General features: G+C 47.7%; 1 protein-coding gene across 1 annotated transcript in view; it reads right to left on the minus strand.

The window, feature by feature from the left end:
- Window positions 1-1040: 1040 nt before the first annotated feature.
- NFKB1 (nuclear factor kappa B subunit 1) overlaps window positions 1041-19216 on the minus strand; it is a 114261-nt gene continuing 96085 nt past the window's right edge. Inside the window, exons 16-25 of the mRNA XM_084755909.1 lie at window positions 18658-18799; window positions 16388-16502; window positions 10949-11150; window positions 10361-10530; window positions 9986-10088; window positions 7748-7872; window positions 6971-7037; window positions 6503-6675; window positions 5604-5781; window positions 1041-1884 (exon numbers count right to left, since the gene is read on the minus strand). Coding sequence (XP_084612035.1) covers window positions 1724-1884; window positions 5604-5781; window positions 6503-6675; window positions 6971-7037; window positions 7748-7872; window positions 9986-10088; window positions 10361-10530; window positions 10949-11150; window positions 16388-16502; window positions 18658-18799 — 1436 coding nt within the window. The 3' untranslated portion in view covers window positions 1041-1723. The remainder of the gene's footprint in view (window positions 1885-5603; window positions 5782-6502; window positions 6676-6970; window positions 7038-7747; window positions 7873-9985; window positions 10089-10360; window positions 10531-10948; window positions 11151-16387; window positions 16503-18657; window positions 18800-19216) is intronic.

The raw sequence follows: 19216 nt of genomic DNA on the forward strand, positions 1-19216 counted from the left end.
ATAACATTATCACATGCACGCCTCACATGCATGCCTGGTGCCCACCGAAGCCACAAGAGGGCATCAGATCCCCTGGGACTGGAGTTACAGATGGTTGTGAGCTGTGATGTGGGTTCTGGGAATTGAACCCACTGTCTGGTCCTTTGGAAGATCAGCTAGGGCTCTTAACTGCCAAGCCACTTCTCTAGCCCAAAGGCCTTGGGTTTGGTTTCTACACTATAAAACCCAAATGACCTTGGTTGCATATCACAGTCTATCAGATGGCCTCTTCAGAGCCATTAACGTTTCCTCTTTCTAGTTCCAACTCTGTGTGAAGACTGACTAAACTTTGTGCTGGAAGGCTTTTTGTGTGTGCTGAAATTTAGTTTTTAGTCCTAAAATCATATTGTCTCACAATCTCAAACGTGTACAATGTATTGTGATCATATGCACATGGTCCTCATTTTCCTCCTCCTGCTCCTACTCATGGGCAGTGTCCCTGTGGCTACATCATTGAAGAAATGACTCCTCACTTTCCTAACAAGAGGTAATGCCCTGCGCGCGCGCGCGCGCGCGCGCGTGTGTGTGTGTGTGTGTGTGTGTGTGTGTGTGTGCGTGCATGCATGCATGCGTGCATGTGTGTGTGTGTGTTTGTGTATGTGGCTCATGAGTCTCTCTCCATAAACGGTGAAGGGCCACATCTTATACAGGTTTTATGTAGTCAGCCCTGGTTACCGTGTGTTCATGAATGCAGTGGCCATGCCATACCGAGAAGTCGATATGCTGAAGGTTCAATATGTTATACATCATAGAGATGAAAGAATACACTGGAGAGGAATCACGTGTAGAATGGAAAATGTGGACACATCTGCCACGTGTCCAGATGAAATGGCCTGGGCCAGAATTGGCTAAACCCAACTTCAGTCTTGAGTCAGGACACTTTTCTTTCCATATTTGTCTTTTGAGCATTTCTAGCTTTGAAGAGATGCATCTAAAGGAGAACATGCACGGGTCCCAGTTACAGGGACTCCTGAAAAAGTATTGGCAGAGATTAGACAAGATGAGTTCACAAGGTGCTTGTCCTTTTATTATAAAAGTAAAATAAAAAATAGCATTTATAAATCCAACATTTTTTCTTTTAAAGTATTTGATTTAGAAAACATATTTACAATAGTAAAATGCAGAAAAGGGGGAAAATACTATTTTCAGCAATGATTATAGCATATTTTAAATATTGTTAAGTTCATGTTTTCTTTTTTAAAGTCACAGATAAACCACATTAGAAAAAGCAATATTTTTTTTTATTGTGCATCAAGTTACTCATTTAAAAATATCTGTTTTCATAATCTTAATTTGAACGCACAACTGTACTGTAAATGGCTAGAAAGAACACCAGGTGGGGACACCTTTGAATGACAGCAGGGACCCAGCAGAGGGACAGCAGCAACAACACAAAGCAAGTGTAATCCAGCAGCATCTGGACAAGCTTAAGCCACCATACCCCAAGCCACTCTCCAGCGCAGCCCAGTGCTGTGGCTGCTGGACACCATCTGTATGTGACCCTAAAACTCATTTCAGACCCAAGAAAGGAAGCCAAATTCAGAAGGCCTTGACCGCCACCGGGAATGACACAGCAGGCCAGTGATCCTCCAGGACTTTTAGACGCACTTTGTCTTCCTCCTTTGGAACGATGCAATGGAATTTCAGGGCTTTGGTTTGCACGGTGTGGGAAACTGGCAGCAGGCTAAATCTTGCCTTCTATAGGTCCTTCCTGTCCATAACTGTGGGGCAATTTGTTCAGAGATAGCAGTGAGCCGTCTCCAGTCAAAGACTCTGTGAAGCTGAGTTTGCGGAAGGAAGTCTCCACACCACTGTCACAGACACTGTCGCTGTCCCGGAGCTCATCTGTGGAGAAAGCACAAGTTCATCAGGGGCTCAGCTAGACCAAGGCAAGGCCCTGCTGCCCTAGTTATCGCCAACTGTCAACCTCACAAAGAATCACCTGAGAAGGGGGTCTTTCATGAGGAGCTGGCCAGATGAGACTGGTCTGTGGGTCTGTGTGTGTGTGTCTGAGGGGGCATTGTCTTGACAAGTTAACTGATGTAGGAGGACCCAGCCTGCTACAGATGACATCACTTCCTACAGATGACATCACTTCCTACAGACAACATCATCTCCTACAGACAACATCACTTCCTACAGACAGCACACTCCTGAGAGAGTCCTGCACTGTGTGAGAGCTAAATAAGCGTGAGCTTGCGAGGCAGCAAGCAGTAGTTGTCAACAGCTTCTGATTCCGATTCTTCCCTGACTTCCTGCCCCGTCTTCCTTCAATGACTGATAGTAACCTGGAGGCTGAAATAAAGCCTTTCTTCCTCAAGTCGCTTCTGGTCAGAGAGCTTTGTCACGGCACCATGAGAAAACTAGAACACCTGAGAGCGATGGGCTCCCTCCCCGGCTCTGCTGCGGACCACTGTGGGAGGGCTGTGCTTGCTCGCTCCCACATCCCACCTCGCCACCCACGTGCATCAGCGCTGCTTGCAGTGCCGGGAAGGGCAGGAGATAGCAAACGGCATTAAAAACTGCTGCATCGTTGGCGCTGTCCACGAGCACATCTTGCTTTTAAAACCCCACCTTCTGTTTTTCAGAACCCTGTCTGAATTCTCTTGCTTCAGAATATCCGTGTTTTCCCCTTAGGACTGAGGCATGTTTTTCTAACTATTCGATTACTCCTCTTACAGCTTGGAGAACTGCTGAACACAAGACAAAATAAATTCATAGCAGAAGTAGGAACTAAAACTGCGGGCTCTCTGGGCTGTATGAACTATTAAATAATACACACTGCCTAAACATTTTCTTTTGGAATAAGAAAATGAGGACTTAAAAAAAAATGTGTCTATACTAAAAGTGTAAGTTAAATTCTATTTATTGAAAAGCACCATTGGAGAATCTGACCGGAGCTGCTGATTTTTTTTTTTAATAGAATACTAAGGATACAGAAGCCTAACACTTACTAAGCAAAATGGTTGATTCTCATCACTGAATCTCAATGTGAGAACATGAGACTCAGGGACAGTACCTCGGCGCTGTCCTGCTGCTAACTCATCTGATCAACAGTCTTTCTTGGCTCTCTATTGTGTAGCAGGGACTGCAGAGTACTTTAAAGGTTTAATGCGTATTAGTGGCTTGGATCTCAAAATGTCCTCTTAAGGCTGAGTGTTAAGTAAAGGCCTGGTTTCCAGCCTGCAACATTATTTGGAGGCAGTACAACTCTTTGAAGGTAGGGCCTCAAAGAAGGAAGTTAGGTCATTGGGGGTGTGGCTTTAAAAGAGACACTGGGAGTCTGGATCCTCCTCATCTCTGTGTAATTTCCAGCACCATGAGGTGAGCAGGATTCCTCCACCATGTGCTTCTTCTCCTTGAAGGGCTTTGCCACACCCTGAAGGCAATGGACCATGAGACCTATAAGCTGTAATCCACACCAAATCTTTCCTCCTTATAAGCTGGTCGCTTTGTGTTTGTGGGGTGTGTGCACATGTGCACGTGTGTGGAGGTTGACACTGGGGGACTTCCTTGATTATTCTCCATCTTATGTTTTCAGACTGGTCAACAAGTGCCGTGAGTCCATCCCTCCTCTTGGTGTCCCTTCTTCCTCCATGCTTGGGCTGCTAGAATTATAAATATCTGTCACCCTACATGGCAAAGTTAGGTTCTCACACTTGCCATCTTCCTAGCTGCCAAGTATTTACTTTTTAATTATAATAGCAGCCCCATCATGTCACATCACCGCGGTGCAGAGGACAGATAGAGGGCTCAGCAAAGAAACAAAGAGTCTGGCTGGGAAGCCACTGTTGGACTTCAGGCAAGAAGTGAGGATGGGCTGGCCTGCACAGCTGCCACGAAGAGAAGGAAAACCTGCTGGGTTGAGTGTCAGAGAATGTTCTGAGTGTTGTCTTAGGCTGGAGATGGTTATACTTCTGGCAGATGTGGCCAATGGTGAGTCTGTGTAAAAGCAAAGAGTTGTGCGGATGATGAAAACTTATTTGGCCTTAAAGAAAGATGCAATTTCTAGGGAAACGGGTGGAACTGGGAAACACTAATCAAGGTAACCTAGAGAGATAAATAGCGCATGCTCTCTTTCGTGTGTGGATCCCAGCTCCCAACAGTCACATAGGCATATTTAGGTGAGTGTGGGTAGAGGCCAGGAAACTAAGAAAGGGGCCTTTGAGGTGTGTGGGTGGAGAATGAGGCTTTAAAAGGAAGTAAAAGGGTCGGGAGGGTAATAGAACACATGTGAAAGTGGAAGCAGGGCATGGGGGGGGGGGACAGGTGCAGTGAGGGCACGGGATGGGGGCAGAGCTGGGAGACGGGGGGGGGGGGGGGGGGAGGCGGTGGTGAGGAGTATGTACAGAAATGCCACAAGGAAACCAGTGCACACACACATGAACATACGAGCCTCCCGCATACATAAATGGACAAACTTCTCTGCAGAGAACAAAGCTTAGGCCTGGGCCTGCCCTCAGAAAAGAGTGAGGAAGAGGAAGCAAGGCGGTGTGCTGTGACAGAGCCCTGAGTGGACACTACCGAGCAAGGGGGCTGTCAGCCACGGCCAACCCATCAACAAGATGATGAGCAGGACGACGGCCAATCTGGCAATATGTGAGGAGAGAGGGCCTAGGAGCCGTGGGGACAGAGCTAGGTGCAAGGGGTCAGGAAACGGACAGGGCTGAGCAGTGGGCGGCAACGTGAAATGTTCTTCTGAGAAGCTAACAGGGTGTAAGAAGGAAGTGATGTTTTCTTTTTCTCTACATTTCTGATTTTAAAGCCTGACAACTGGGTTACCCACAGCAGGTGGGGGAAGGAACGGATCGGATGGTACAGGACAAAGAGGCAAGGGTCAGGTAAGCAGGACTTGCCGAAGGTAAAAGGGTGGCGCCCAGGGGAAGACTCCAACCCAGTGAGCGCAGATGGCAGACCTCCCACACGGGCACTGGTACAAAGATGGGAGGCTGCTGCTTGTGCCTGGTTTCACTGGAGTTTTACGGCTACGGTACAAGATGGGCAAGAAGAAAGGGGTGCTGAGGTTTAGAGAAAGCATGAGATGGTTCAAGCCAAGTAGAATAACACAAATTCATGCTCCGCACCAAGATCCTTTCCTACAACAAATGTGTGTTTTGGGGGTGGTGACAGGTGGAACTGCTACTGTGGGGAGACGAGTCAGGACCACGAGCAGGGACGGGAACTGAAGGAAGGGGCTCGCTGGTGGGAGGCAGGGGGAGGACGTGAGGACGGGTGCCGTGCCGTGGAAGGAAGGCTCTAACAGCATGCCTACTGTCTGTGGCCTTGCCTTGTGAACCCAGGGCAAGGACTCCATCTTTACATTGAACAAATATGAGAAATAGTGTTTCTTTAACCCCTCCCCCATAGCCAGTGTTTACTGGGAATCTAAGTGACCCACGTGCCAATGTGAGTCTCTGTGGGAACTGTCATGTGCATGAGAGCATGGTGGGAAGCGGGTGGCATGGCACATAGGAAGATATGTCCAGGAAAGAGAACTGTAGTGCCATGTCACAGAGCACAAAGACCCTGGCCAAGAGCAAAAGGAAATCTCTCGGTCTCTTTACCTATGTGCTGCCTTGTGGAGGAAGATGAGAGAGACAGCAAATGGGCCTGAGCAGTGGTCACGGGGCTGGAGGCTGTGGCTTCCGGGGTGCAGAAGGCTGCCTGGATCACTTCAATGGCCTCTGTGTAGCCCATCTGTCGCAAAGCCTCCATCAGCTCTTTGATGGTGCCCCCAGAGACCTGGGAGGAAAATGGAGAGTATGTGCGTGGGTTCCAGCCCACCTTGCAGGCTGCAGACATCAACATCCATCATCCCTTCCTCCCTGGGTCTGTCCCAGAGAGCCGGGGGTAGGGGTAGGGATCACAGGAAGAGGAAATCACAGGTGAGATGGAGATGGGGAAGATAAAGGAGGTGGAGAAGAGGAGGGGGGGGGAAAGGAGAGAAGGAAAAATGAGGGGAAGGGAGGAGAAAAAGCTTGTGAGTTCACCAAGGCGGGAGACCGCCTACAGTGACATCTATGCTCAGAAGTCCACGGAAGACAGCAGCTAACAGTGACAGCCTCGTGCAGAATGATCTCACCCATGTTTTTCTACATTTTGGTGCTCCGACAGGAGTCACCTCACAGAACATGAACCCGTGGCCCTGGGTCACCCTTTTGGAAACGGGATGTGCACACGGATCGTAGCTTACAGGGATCCCTGTTTTGCGGACAGGAGCATTTTTCTCAGGAAGGCTCTGAGACTTTAAAACAGGGAATGCCTAGAGGCAGGTAGGCCTTCTTCTCAGGAAGGAAGGCTTCATCCTGGCCTGGGTTCCTGTGCCTTTCCATGGCCCAGGCAATGGCTGCTTTCCTTCTCCAAAATTACTACATAGGGGAGGGGACGGTGCTGGTCAGTGGTCTTAACACAGACAACCACAATAGTTACATACTCAACCACAAATGGCAAGGTGGCTCGTTACCTCATAGTTGTCCATAAGAGTTTTAGAAGGAGCAGGACTCAGCCGGAAGGCATTATTCAGTATGCCCAGACCTAACTTCTGCGCCAGCGTGGCCCAGTTTTTGTCCGGATCAGGGATTTCCAGCAGCTTGTAAAGCTGCAGCCTCGTCTCTTCTGTCAGCTGCTTCATGTCTCCTGAGGAAGAAGCAGAGTGTTTCAACTTTCCAGGGACAGGCCATCTGAGAGGACACGTCATCGCCCAGCTTCTGATGGCGTGCAGACAGTCCCGAGCTCCAGCTGAGCAGCGGCAGCAGCCTGTGCTCACACCAGCTCAGGACCAAGCTTTGCCCTTTGTTCCCTCCCAGCTCTTTGATTCTGCAATAAGAACGGGTCTTTCACACACCCTGGACCAGGCTGCTTTTCCCTCTCCTCTCATAAACCAGAGCGTGGGGCAACACTGGCCGGGAGGAGCTGCTCGGCCACAACTCACCTTGTGGTAGGATGTCATCAGATGTGAACACTGGCTCATATGGTTTCCCATTCAGTATGTCAAATACCTGTTGGACAGAAACACATTAGAAAATATTCACAGAAATGATTTTTTAAAATTCACAACTACAGATGTTTTCCTGGTGCTCTCTGAAGTGTCTCTGCTGATGGCACACAGGGGTCACTGCAGTGGGTCAGGTCCCTGCAGGGCACCCAGTCTAGCACATAGGCTCCCAGGAGGAGCTGCATTCATTCTTACCCACCTGACTGTCTCAGACTTGCACACTGCCTACTTTGCCCTCTGCCTCTTTTCTCTTGGCCCAAATGCTAGGGAATGCTTTCTCCTTCAAGTCTAAGCTCCAGTGAATTTTAAGGAAGGTTTTTAAAAAATGAATATTTCCACAAGAGAATTCCTAGTTTATTTTAATGTTCAGAAACCCCTCACCCAAGTTCTGAGGAAACTGGCTTCTGACTGAGATGGCGAGGCCTCTGATTATATGCTCAGGAGCAGTAGCTCTTCCGTGAGCTTTGTGCTTTTCTTACCGCTCACATCTCAACTCTGATCTGATTAAGCAAATAGTTGCACATGCAGGCTCAGCTGACCTAGATCTTTCATGGATAGGCACTTCAAGATAAATGTGCCTCTTCATCAGCACACTTCATAAAAACAAAGGCATGTTCTCAAGGGAAAAGAGTGCCAAAAAGACCATCTGTTTTTACATTCCTGAGCCACTGGCTCCGCGCACAATACACATGAGATGGGCGGGGCAGGGCTCACCTGCCAGTTGGCAGCCATGTCCAGGGGTGTGGTGCCTGGCACTACACCCTCGTCTTCTCCAGTCTTCTCCCAAGAGTCATCTGGGTCATAGAGAGGCTCAAAGTTCTCCACCAGGGGGTCCGCTCCTATGGAGCCAGGCAATACAGTGTTATGTAAAAGGCAACGCTTGTCAGCTCCCGACTGCACACAGGGGTCACATTTCTAAGGACAATTTACCTCTACCTCATAGAGGCAACTACAGGATAACTTCATTTTTAGTGAAAATTTAAAACAACTTTTAAAATTTTAATTTACTTTTACTGAAAGAGTACTATAGGGCGACCTCTATAGCCAAGGACACTATCACACACCCACAAAAAAAAAAGACTTCAAATATTCTGACTTGCAACCCTGCAGAATGTTTTTAATTGAACGATGCACTTTAATCTAAGGACTAGTGGGTGGCAATTTATAGGGATGCACTCACAAGGGCAACATCCTGACTCTTCAAACTTACATCTGCCAGTGCACATTTTGTACCTTCTCTTGCTTGCTCAAAACAGCAGATCTGCTTGGTCAGTTCTACCACTGGGTTCCACACTTTCAGGGAAATAAACACCAAAAGAACCCTGTGCTAAGTAGGATATGCTGTTACGGGGGTGGGGGTGGGGGGATGTGCTAACAAATCTTGGGAATCTAGCCTGTTCTTCAGCTTCCAGCCAGAAAACAGAAAAAGCAATTCAAATGTTAGTGCGAGTGACCTCTTAGGGCCTTCCTGGCTATTCTATACGTGCCCAGTTCGGTGCCTAGTGAAAAGTGGCAGGCTGAGAGCAGGCCTTTGGGATGAAGAATCTGTTTCAGTTCTGTTGGCAGGACATCTGACTTGGGCCAACACTGTGCCATCTTGTCGCCCTCTGCAGCCTGGCCTGCTCTTTTAGAATGTAAGCAGCAGTAACAGGGCCCATAGCATGGCAGAGGACTGGGTGTGAAGACCTAAGGGCTCCACACGTCCCTTCATGACTCTGAGGGAGTCAGGGCTAGGCTTTTTGTCTGGTTTTCTTTTTTAACATAAGCAACTATCTGCTCTATTTTCATGGCAAATTCAAATAAAAGCTTTTACATTTCTATTTCTGTATTTACTGTTGGGACAGTATCTCACTATGTGCCTTTGGTTGGCCTGGAGCTATACAGACCAAGGTGACCTAAGCTTGAGGCAATTGTCCTGCCTCAGCCTCCTGAGTGTTGAGATTAATGGTATGCATCACTATGTATGGTGAAGAGACAACAATTTTCTTTTTTCAATATAATCAGTGACTTCTGAAATGACTCTCAGCCATCCAACTGGGGCCTCTTGGGCACACTAAGGAGGCCACAAAGGCTACTGCTTGCTTTTCTGTGTGCTCTACCTTCACCATGGCGCGACATCTATAATCCAGGTCTCTTGAATCTATGAAGGATGTGCCTTCCACAAATCTTTCTACAACGACCTTTGAAGTAAACCAGGTGTGTCGCAACAGGCTGGGAGTGCCAATGTCACCAACCGTGAGTTAGCACAACGAAACGCACCAGGTGCTGGAGACACGGGGTGAACAGGAATATTTCCCTACGTGTTAAAGGACTGGAGAGCAGGACACAAGTGTGCAGCTTCAGGCTGCAGCAGCATGACTCACAGCTCTCCAGGACACTGGACTGGGGCCTGATTTTCTTTCTAGTCTGTCTTCTTGGTGCTAAAGTGGGTTCCATGTCAACAGGACTTATCTCAAAGAGTTACTGAGCATTAAATATGGGATGTCAACATGGTGCCTGGAACGTAGGAGAGACAGTGAATGCCAGGAAGCTTCAGTGCCCGTGCACAATAATACCAGGACATGGCTCATTTGCTTTTCCTATGTCTTCAGCTTCTCAGAGACTTCAGTTGCAGAAGGAAATCTTTATAAATATTTTCTTCTGGGGGGACTTATAAAATAACCAGAAGCTGATAGAGCACAAGATTTTTATAGTCACCGAGTCAGCCTGAACAACCCAAATGCAACACAGACACACGAATCACAGGGTGGAAATTGACATGACCATCAGGTAAGCCCAGGACCATCAGGCCACACAGCCTTTGCTGCAGCAGAGGCGTGACCGGCCACATAGTTTCCATTTATCCACACTGTCCAAGAGCAGAACTGCAGCTTTAGAAGGGAGCGTTGCACTCTCAGGCAGAATTTACACTGCTGATGCCAGTGTCCATCAGTGACCGGCAGGCCATCTTACCTGCTGCTTTGAGAAGGGCTGCCAGTCTGGTGGACCCTCTTCCAGCGGCTATATGTAGTGGCGTAGTCCCATCATAGGTGGTACTGTCCACGTGAGCATCACCCTAAACCCGCCCACAAAGACAGCGTTAGCAGAAGGCTCTCCTTTCCCCTTGTCTATCTCACCAGCTCCACTGACCCTCCGGGATATATCATTTGCCCAACTGCTTTGCTGGGCTGGCGCTGGAGATGCGGGAAGTGGCCTCTCTGAACTCCTGCACGGATGCTGAGCAGAGCTGAATACTGACAGTGCAGCTGGTCCTGGCGTCACTCTTTGAAAAGACTTCCCTAAGAGTCCCTTGGGGATTTGGTTTGAGATCACAAGTGTGTCCTTTACCTCCAGAAGCAGGCAGCCGGCCAGCGAGATGTTGTCGTACTCCACAGCCAGGTGCAGCGCCGTGCGCCCAGACTTCTGTTCCTGCGCGTTGACTTCCGCCCCAGCAGCCACAAGAAGCAGCAGACAAGGCAGGCTGTTGCTCATCACAGCTATGTGAATGGCATTTAGACCTAAGGCCAAGCAGAGACACAGATGGACTGTGGGAAAAGGGGGGACACCACCAGGTTGCAGCACTTCCGGCTTCTGTTCCGAGCATGCTTCAAAGGCTCAGAAGGTCCACTGTTCTGCTTTTAGATGCCACAAGCTCCCATTATGCTCACAGGACACACCAAGCTACTAAATAAACATCCTCCACACAAATGATGCTTTGTACAAGACCAGTGTTTGCTTGGGCCTGCTTTTCCACTTACTAAGTGACTCTCCCAAATCATCTTCAAAGGGCTTTGCTGTGGCAAACAGCAGAAATAACCACAAGATACGATGAATTCCAGCTGGCCAAGGAGAGCGTTTGTGGGTGAAGGTCAAGTGCCAAGCAATTATGCAGAAGCTAAGTGGGGAAGCTTACACAGCAATGCGACCGCCCCTTACCTTCCCCGTTGGGGTGGTCAATGAGGAGGGCTGCTTTTCTGCTCTTGAGGAGGACACTGAGGATTTTTGCGTGCCCTTCTTTGGCGGCTAGGTGCAGGGCAGAGTTACCCCAGCGGTCCAGAAGGCTCAGGTCAGCCCCGACCCTCAGCAAGTCCTCTACCACGTCTTCCTGCTTGGTGATTACAGCCAAGTGCAAAGGCGTCTAGGCAGAGAAGGGCCAGAGAGTCATTGGGTGGTTGTGAAGATCTGCAGCCCCTGGCTCCAGAGCTACCGCTGCAGCGTGGAGCCATTCCTGCCACTTGTCAAGGAGCTTTCTGGTTCCTGTGGTAGGCTCAAGGGCCCATTCAGCAGTCAGGGTTAGAGGGTACACTGCAAACCCTGAGTGGTTCTGCTTTTGTCACAGTTCAACTGGTGATATTTTAACTCACCTAGAAGCAAATTTAGTTTTTGTTTTTGTTTTTGTTTTGTGTGTGTGTGTGTGTGTGTGTGTGTGTGTGTGTGTGTGTGTGTGTTTTTGATAGGAATCTATCTATAGCTGGTAATTCTGTACAGTAGTAAATCCAACCAATGTCATGGTTTTAACAAAGAAATGTAAATAGAGAATTAAAGCAATCAACATTCTTCTACAAAGGCATGCACATATACACACACACATACATACATACATACATACATACATACATACATACATACATGTTAAACCAGAACATGCTGCTGCCCACTAGCTTCCAGAGGTCCATTATTACAAGCTACACCCTAATGTCACCAAGCTCCTGCATTCTCATTGGTGCAGTTAGGGCGATATGACCGTCTCCCTAAGAAATCTCATGCAGAAAACAATCCCAGTTACTGTGCACAATAGGTACTGAAAGGTCTTTCTGACTCCAGTGACCATGAAGTCCTGCACCCAAAGTGGGATGCATAGAAAACTGTTTTCAGAAATGAGCAAGGCTCACGCAATCATGAACGCGCCCGTCAGAGAACTGAGATCACCTTCCTTTGGTGCAAGCCAGTCTGTTCTGTAGGAGCTTCACAGTGAAGTCTAGCCTGTGTCGTGAGGACTTGCCTGACCTTCCATTCAGGGAATAGTCCCTGCTGGAGAAGCAGTGGCAGGGGCCACAAATATCCAAGTTGCCATGGAGATATTTTAGAGGAGATATTTTTTTTTTTTTTTGTTTTTCGAGACAGGATTTCTCTCTGTAGCCTTGGCTGTCTTGGACTCACTTTGTAGACCAGGTTGGCCTCGAACTCACAGCGATCCACCTGCCTCTGCCTCCCGAGTGCTGAGATTTAAAGGCGTGCGCCACCACCACCCAGCCTATTTTAGGGATCTTAACCACTAGGATTATATCTTAACTGTAAAGTGTGGGGGGCTCAAGCAACCCTTAGGATCTATTGGGGGGTTAGTAATCAAACTGCCCTAGTAGTCCACTTCTGACACAGATAGACAGGTGGACATGGTGCAGACGCTCACTGTAGTGCCGTGTATCCAGGTGGACAGTGAGCAGCTGGCTGGGGCACTACAGTATTCTCTTTGAGAGCAACGATAACAAGCCAGATGTGTGTACATGGAACTGCACGGATAAACGCTGTAAAGATCCCAAACAGGGATACAGTACAATGCTACTTTCACATTTACAAGAACTGAGCTAGACTCGATCGTGCATGCCTATAGTCCTAGCACTGGGGAAACAGAGGCAGGTGGATCGCTGTAAGTTCGAGGCCAGCCTGGGCTAGAAAGTGAGCCCAGGATAGCCAAGGCTACACAGAGAAACCCTATCGTGAAAAACCAACCAACCAACCAACCAACCAACAAAAAAACAAGTACAAGAGCTGACTGTTTGTTCATCTTAGAGACAGAGTCTTGCTTTGTTAGCAGGCTGCATTTTGAACATCTGTGTTCAAGGACTCTTCCTGCCTCAGCCTTCAGAAGAACAGGAGCCTCAAGCATATACCACCGTGCTTGTCTTGGGGAAAAAAACCCCACAGAGCTATTGATGGATACATGCATGTAAAATTAGTGAAATCTGATTAGGCTCTGTGGATTGCACGTGTTGCACTTGTAATACTGTGTTAAGCAGAACGTAACTGCCAGGGCAAACTATGTAACTGAACTTCGAGTCTACTCTCAGGAAATATACAGGCCCTCTCAGATTAATTTTGCAACAACTATGAATCTATAAATTATTTTAAATTGAAAATGAAAGGAAAAGGCTAATGCAAAACAGGAAATATATGTATAAAACAATGTGGACTGTATATTAGTATATTAAGGAACACATGTCATTTGAGGGCACATGTATGTTGCCAACATCTGGAAATTACTCATCCCAAAACAGTTATGGGGCCTGTCAGGGGCCTGTCAGATTCTAGGCAAGGTAATGTTTGAGTTCCCAAAATTATATCCTTTTATGCTATTTAAAAATTATGTTTATATTGAATTTACAAAAAATAAAAATATAGGACAATAAATAAAAACATACGTCAAAATGAGTGCATGGAAAACACTCCATAATATTTTATGGGAAATTATATAAATAGAACAACACATGTCAAACAGTGCGAGAATGCAAAAAGAGAATGTAGTTTAAGGAATCAAGGCGTAAAATTCCTTTCTGTGCTACCCTTGGGCTCTTCTGAATGCGTCTCTAGAGAACAGGTGTGGGCAGAGATTAGAGCAGTACAGATGGTCACAGCAATGCACGATGATTAGTGACAGCTATTTAGGGAGAATGTTTAAGATAATTTACAAATAATCCAGATCACTTCGAGAACTCTATAGCTTTCCATCAAGAATAGCTATTAAGTTATATGTGATGGTGTACATCTGTCGTTACAGCTTTGGGGAGTCCGAGGCAGGAGGATTGCCATGGGTTTGGGGACTAGACTGTGAGTTCCAGTCTTGTCTGGGTTATATTAGAGGATCTTGTCTAAGCAAACAGACAAAAAACTCAAAATAAAAAAAGCTATCCATCTGGGTGTGGGGTACACATTTGTAATCCCAGCACCCAAGGAGACACAGGAGGATTGTCAGCTCCATGACAACTTGGGGTACACAGCAAGCTCCGGGCCAGCCAGAGCACAGGAAGACCCTCTCTCAACAAAACCAACCAACCAAACAAAACACTACAACAACTCCATAGAGCCAACAATGAAACCCAACCGCTACCAGGAAAAAAAAAGTTGCCTATTAGTATGTGCTTAAGGCTAAGAAGCCAAGGGCATGCCATGGAACTAAGTGGTGCCAAGGGCAGTAAAATAGGGGTGGGGGGCCTGAGGGGCTCCAAATTAGAGAGGCTCTGCTCAAGCGCATGGACCGGAACCCTGGCTCTCACATGACAGAGAGCTTCTGCAGATCCTATCACCGACAGCCAGCAGGGCTTCCTGAATCCAGCCTCAGGCAGACGAGGGAAGCAGTCTGTGAAAGGAGGACTGGGAAGCAACAGTTTCCTCTTCCTCCGTTTATTCTTGTTCTTGTGATGGTTAAACATGCAACCTGACTCAAAGTTTGGAATGACTTTTCAAATACCAACAATACCCCAAGATGGCACGGAAGCCTGAGGAAGCCAATCTTGACGTGCACGTGTAAAACAGCGCTCTATCCTAGGTATTTCACGATTCAGCAAAAGCCCCAGGCTTTCCCTGGATGCCAATCACTGCCCACAGAGAAGTGTGGAATGCGGCGTGGACAGCAGCTGCTCATGTGCTCCTCTAGGAGGAGAGACTGCTCTGACGAAAGCCTCCTCAGAGCCACAGGCCAGCGATGGCATTTTCTTTGGTGTGGGGGACTGAACCCCAAAGCCTGACATATGTGATCCACTCCCAGCCTCCAGTTTATGATTTTCAAAGTAATTTTAGAATGCTGAATTAAAAATAAGAAGTAATTTAATGATTTTCTTTAAAATAAATTGAGGTTTTAGATCTTTTGTTTTAGTGTATGTGCACTTAATTTCCTCCCTCCCTCCTTCTCTTTTTTCAGGTGTGTGGGTATAGGCACATGTGTGCACAGTGTACATGTAGAAGGCAAAGGACAACTGTGGGAATGGGTCCTCGCCTTCTACCTTGTTTTGAGGCAGGAGCTCCCCTCCTACAGTGACAGGTCAGTGTCACCGACTCTGGCTCTCTGATGCTCTAGGGATCTGAGGACTGGTCTGTACATCTGTATAACACTGCATCCACAGAGCCACCTCCCCAGTCTTTTCAATTTCTTTTAAAATAATATGTTTTTATTTACTTATTTTTTGAAATGAGATCACATGCCAAAAAAACACGACACATGCCTGTCAGTCCTAGCATTCAGTATGCAGAGACAGGACACTGATAGTTCAATGCTATCCTGGGCCACATGGGGTGGGGGGAGGGAGGGGAAGAGATAGCCAGAGACAGAGCCGGGGACATGAAAAAGTGAAAACAATTAGAATAATTTGTTTTAAAAACACGAGTGACGTGATTGTAACATGGCAGAAGGGTATGCGTGCAGCTCTGGGTACAGTCCCAAGCACCTAAACAAAAAATAAAACAACCCCCCCCAAAAAAAAAACCCAACAGCAACAGACCAATACAATCAAATGAGAACTTGAACAGTTTTTGTCTCTTCTAAGCACAAATTATACATGGCTGCTGGCCACGGTTTAGCAATAAGAGGAACGTGAGCCGGAAGCAGAGGTCCCGGCACCATCCTGGCCGTGGTGGAGTGAGTGCCACAGACATAAAAGCTAACAAGAGCAAGGCCAGCAGATCCAGAGAGAGGAAGGAAGGGCAGGGTGACCTGTGGACTGAGAGGATGAAAGGAGAGCAGAGGGGAGGAGTCGAAGGAGTCGTCAAAAGCAGGCACCATCTTGGCTCAGCCAGCCTCTGCACCCAGACTTTGTTTCTGCCAGAGGACTTTCATTTTTTGCTTTATCCTAAAGGCTACTGGAGATTTCAGCCCTCCTAACGTCTCAGAACTGAGCTGGACTGGAATACTGCTTACAGATTTCCTTACTGAGGCCGGTCTTCCTGCTCTTGCAGCCCTTCACCTCGCCACGCTCTGACCTCAGAACCTCTGCTTGCCACATGCTCAAACCAGCTGGGGTCCAGGCTGCTCCCCCAGACCTCAAAACTCTTATAAAGTACTGGTTTTTCAAACTTGATTTTCTTGACAGCTGAGACTTTTCCCCCATAGGTTCTCCCTCAAAACTGTATCAGCTCTGACTCCTAGACTTTTCTAGAGGGGCGCTGAGTTTCAGTGTGCAGTGACTAACATCAAACCCAAGATCCAAAGTGTCTCCTTATAAATAACATTCCCAACTAAAGACACTTTTAAGATACAAAACAGGCTTGTTTTCTTTTTTGTTTTCCTGTTATGACAAACAACACACACACACACACACACACACACACACACGTATTATAGAGTAGTGCTTTTCCTTCAGTGACTTCCTAGAGATTTTTGCTTACCTGATACAGGTCATTTCTCATGTTGATGATGTCATCAGAGATCAAACCAGATGTGACTTCTAGCAGATCCCTCACGAGCTGAGCATGAAGGTGGATGATGGCTAAATGTAAGACACTGGAACGAAACACAGTGGCAACAATTAATTAGGGAGTTAACAAAAGACAGTAACAAAAAGTTTCAAGCAGCGATTAGAGCTGAAGACTGAATCTAGCTGTTAGGCATAGCTTTCTTTGGCCCCTACCATGCTTTGATTCTGCCAAACGTACTGATCTGAAGTGACACGCTTCTCTGGAGGACTTCCTCTCCCACAGGTTCACTGATGGCACCCGCCTGCCTCTGGGAGTGTTTACGTCTGACCAGACACATGACGCATACAGGCACCTACCCTGGTTGGAGATAAAATGGCCCTAAGCTCTAAGACAGCTCTGCCTCCATGCCTCTGCCTCAGGCAGCTCTTCCCTATCTCTCCCTGATGTACAGACAGCAAACAGAAGTCCATGCCCAGGCTTAGGAACAGCTCCAGCAAACTCAGTTGCCTAGCTCTCTTCCTCCAAAACAATGGGAAGTGACTTTTATTTTTAAACAAGGTTTTGTTATTTAGCCCCGACAGTTTTCCTTTAGAAATACTTCTCAGGGTAAGCCCACACGTGCTTCTTACACAGCCCTATGGTAATAGGAACCCCTGTAAGTCACGCATGCCTTGAGGAGAAGCATCCCAGCCTACACCCCAGGGCTTCCCTGTTGCTCTGGATGGAATGCTGGCAGAAGGCGTTTGAGAAGTGATGGAGACACGATGTTCATACATCGAGTAAAGGGTGTGCTTCCAAGGCTGCCTAAAAATTCCCAAGCGCAGCTCAGCATCTCACAGGAGAAACATATCCCTTCCCAGTCAGCTCCTCATACCCTTGTGGGGATCCATCCTCATACCCCAGGGTTCTATATTGTTTCATTGTAGAAATCATAGAAATATGATGACTAACGGTCACAGGGTCCAGATTATAAGACAACTGTGACAAGCTGAATGAAGATGAGAGGCCAGAGTGTTCCCTTGTCCACACTCCTGAGGGGCTCCTTCCTCTGTGTCTCCCAGGTCTCACCCGCCCCCTGGCCTCACAAGGGAGCCTGCTTGTTTAAGTCTTGGAGGAGACTCTACATATTTGTATCCTGCTTGGGCAGGGAAGGCTACTGCCTCAGCTGCCTCATGAGCAGCCAGGGTCCTTACACACATCCTTCCACTCCTCTCCACACACTTGCTGCATGGCATGTGCCTGGCATCCCTTGCCACAATCCTTCAGACACCAGCATCCCACTTCCTAACACGCTTGCTCTCTCTTTGAGCTCCTCAGTCCAGCCAGTTCTTAAAGATACCACTTGAAGTGCCAGTGCCCTGCCTTGGTTCGCTCCTGTTTTGTGGTTATTTGGATGGCTCCCAGCTAAAGATGCCTTCTGCTATTCAGGGTTTTACACGGAGAAGGCTGTCTGGGTTCCTGTTGGTAGGGCAAGGCCAGTGGGTATACCACATCCTTGGTTACAACTGCAAGCGACAAGGACAAAGGTCTCTGTATGAAACTGCTGAGGTCGGCACTCTCCTAAAGCTTTTTGTTTTTAAGCTGAGACTTAACACCCAGCACTCCAGAATGTGTCCGCAGAAAGCCATGTTAGCATCATTTAGATACAGCCCTTGAATCCCAAGTCTGCTGTCACTGGTTATTTTTACAGGCTTTTAGATCATTTCAGAAGTCTCAATGAAAGGACTAAGAACTGTTTTAGAAAGGAGCCAGGTGGCTTTGTAAACAGAATCTCAGGAATAGACAGCCGGCGTGGCGTCTGGAATGTCACACGCCGCCTGGCCTGGAGCTGAGGCAGAGCCAGATTCACTCACATACTAGTGACCCTTCAACGGAGGCCACAGAGAAGGAGGCAGCGGCTATTTCTGTACCAGTGCTAATCTTTACTGGGTGCTTTCTTGGGTACTCTACGACAATGATGCTTCAGGGACCTTGCTAGGGCTGTCAATAATTCAATTATGATCGGAATACATAAAGCAAGGGTTTAAAATGAACAGCCACATACACATCCGAGCCTTCCTGCGTACAGAGACACCATTACTTGAGGTCTTGCGAGATGAGAGCAGCACTGTTTTTTACCTACAGCTCCCAAGAATGCGTGCTGCCTAGCCAGTGTGCACCGACCACGGCCCTTGCTTTGCCCTGCGCTGGAACAGCACCTGCCTGCCTGCCTGCCGTGCAGCGGTCCTGCCTTGACTCACCTGTCCCCATTCTCATCCTGCACCGCGGTGAGATGGCGCTGCACAGCCAGCAGCATCTTCACATCTCCGGTCACCGCGTAGTCGAAAAGGGCGTTGGCATGCCGCTTGGCAAGCTGCAGGGCCTTCTCAAGAAAGAGGTGGTCTGCAAGAAAACGGCCACAAGCTGAGTCTCGTTCGCTCGCTCGCTCGCCCTGTGCACGCATGTGGCACTGCGCACCATTTTAGTTGAGAACACCCCTTTTCCTGCTTCCGGATTGTGTTGACTGGAAAAAGCACAGTTGGGCATTGTCTCACTGACAGGTAATATGCCTAGGAGATTGATTTAAAAGTGTCTCTGGGCCGTGGGGAGCAATTTAGAAATATCTGCTATTTTAAGGAGAAAAATCAGTGTCTATGAAGAGAGTAATCCATCTCAGGGCAATTGGTTTTTGCCGTGATCTTAAATAACCAATCATTTTATAAATGAATTCTCTTTAGGGCTCCTGTCTGAGTCAAAGTGAAGAAACATGCCCTCTGGCCCCAGACATAATCTCAGAAAGCCCCATTGGTTTTGGAAAAT

The sequence above is a fragment of the Acomys minous genome (assembly GCF_964271855.1).
Source record: "Acomys minous genome assembly, chromosome: 14".
NCBI lineage: Eukaryota > Metazoa > Chordata > Mammalia > Rodentia > Muridae > Acomys > Acomys minous.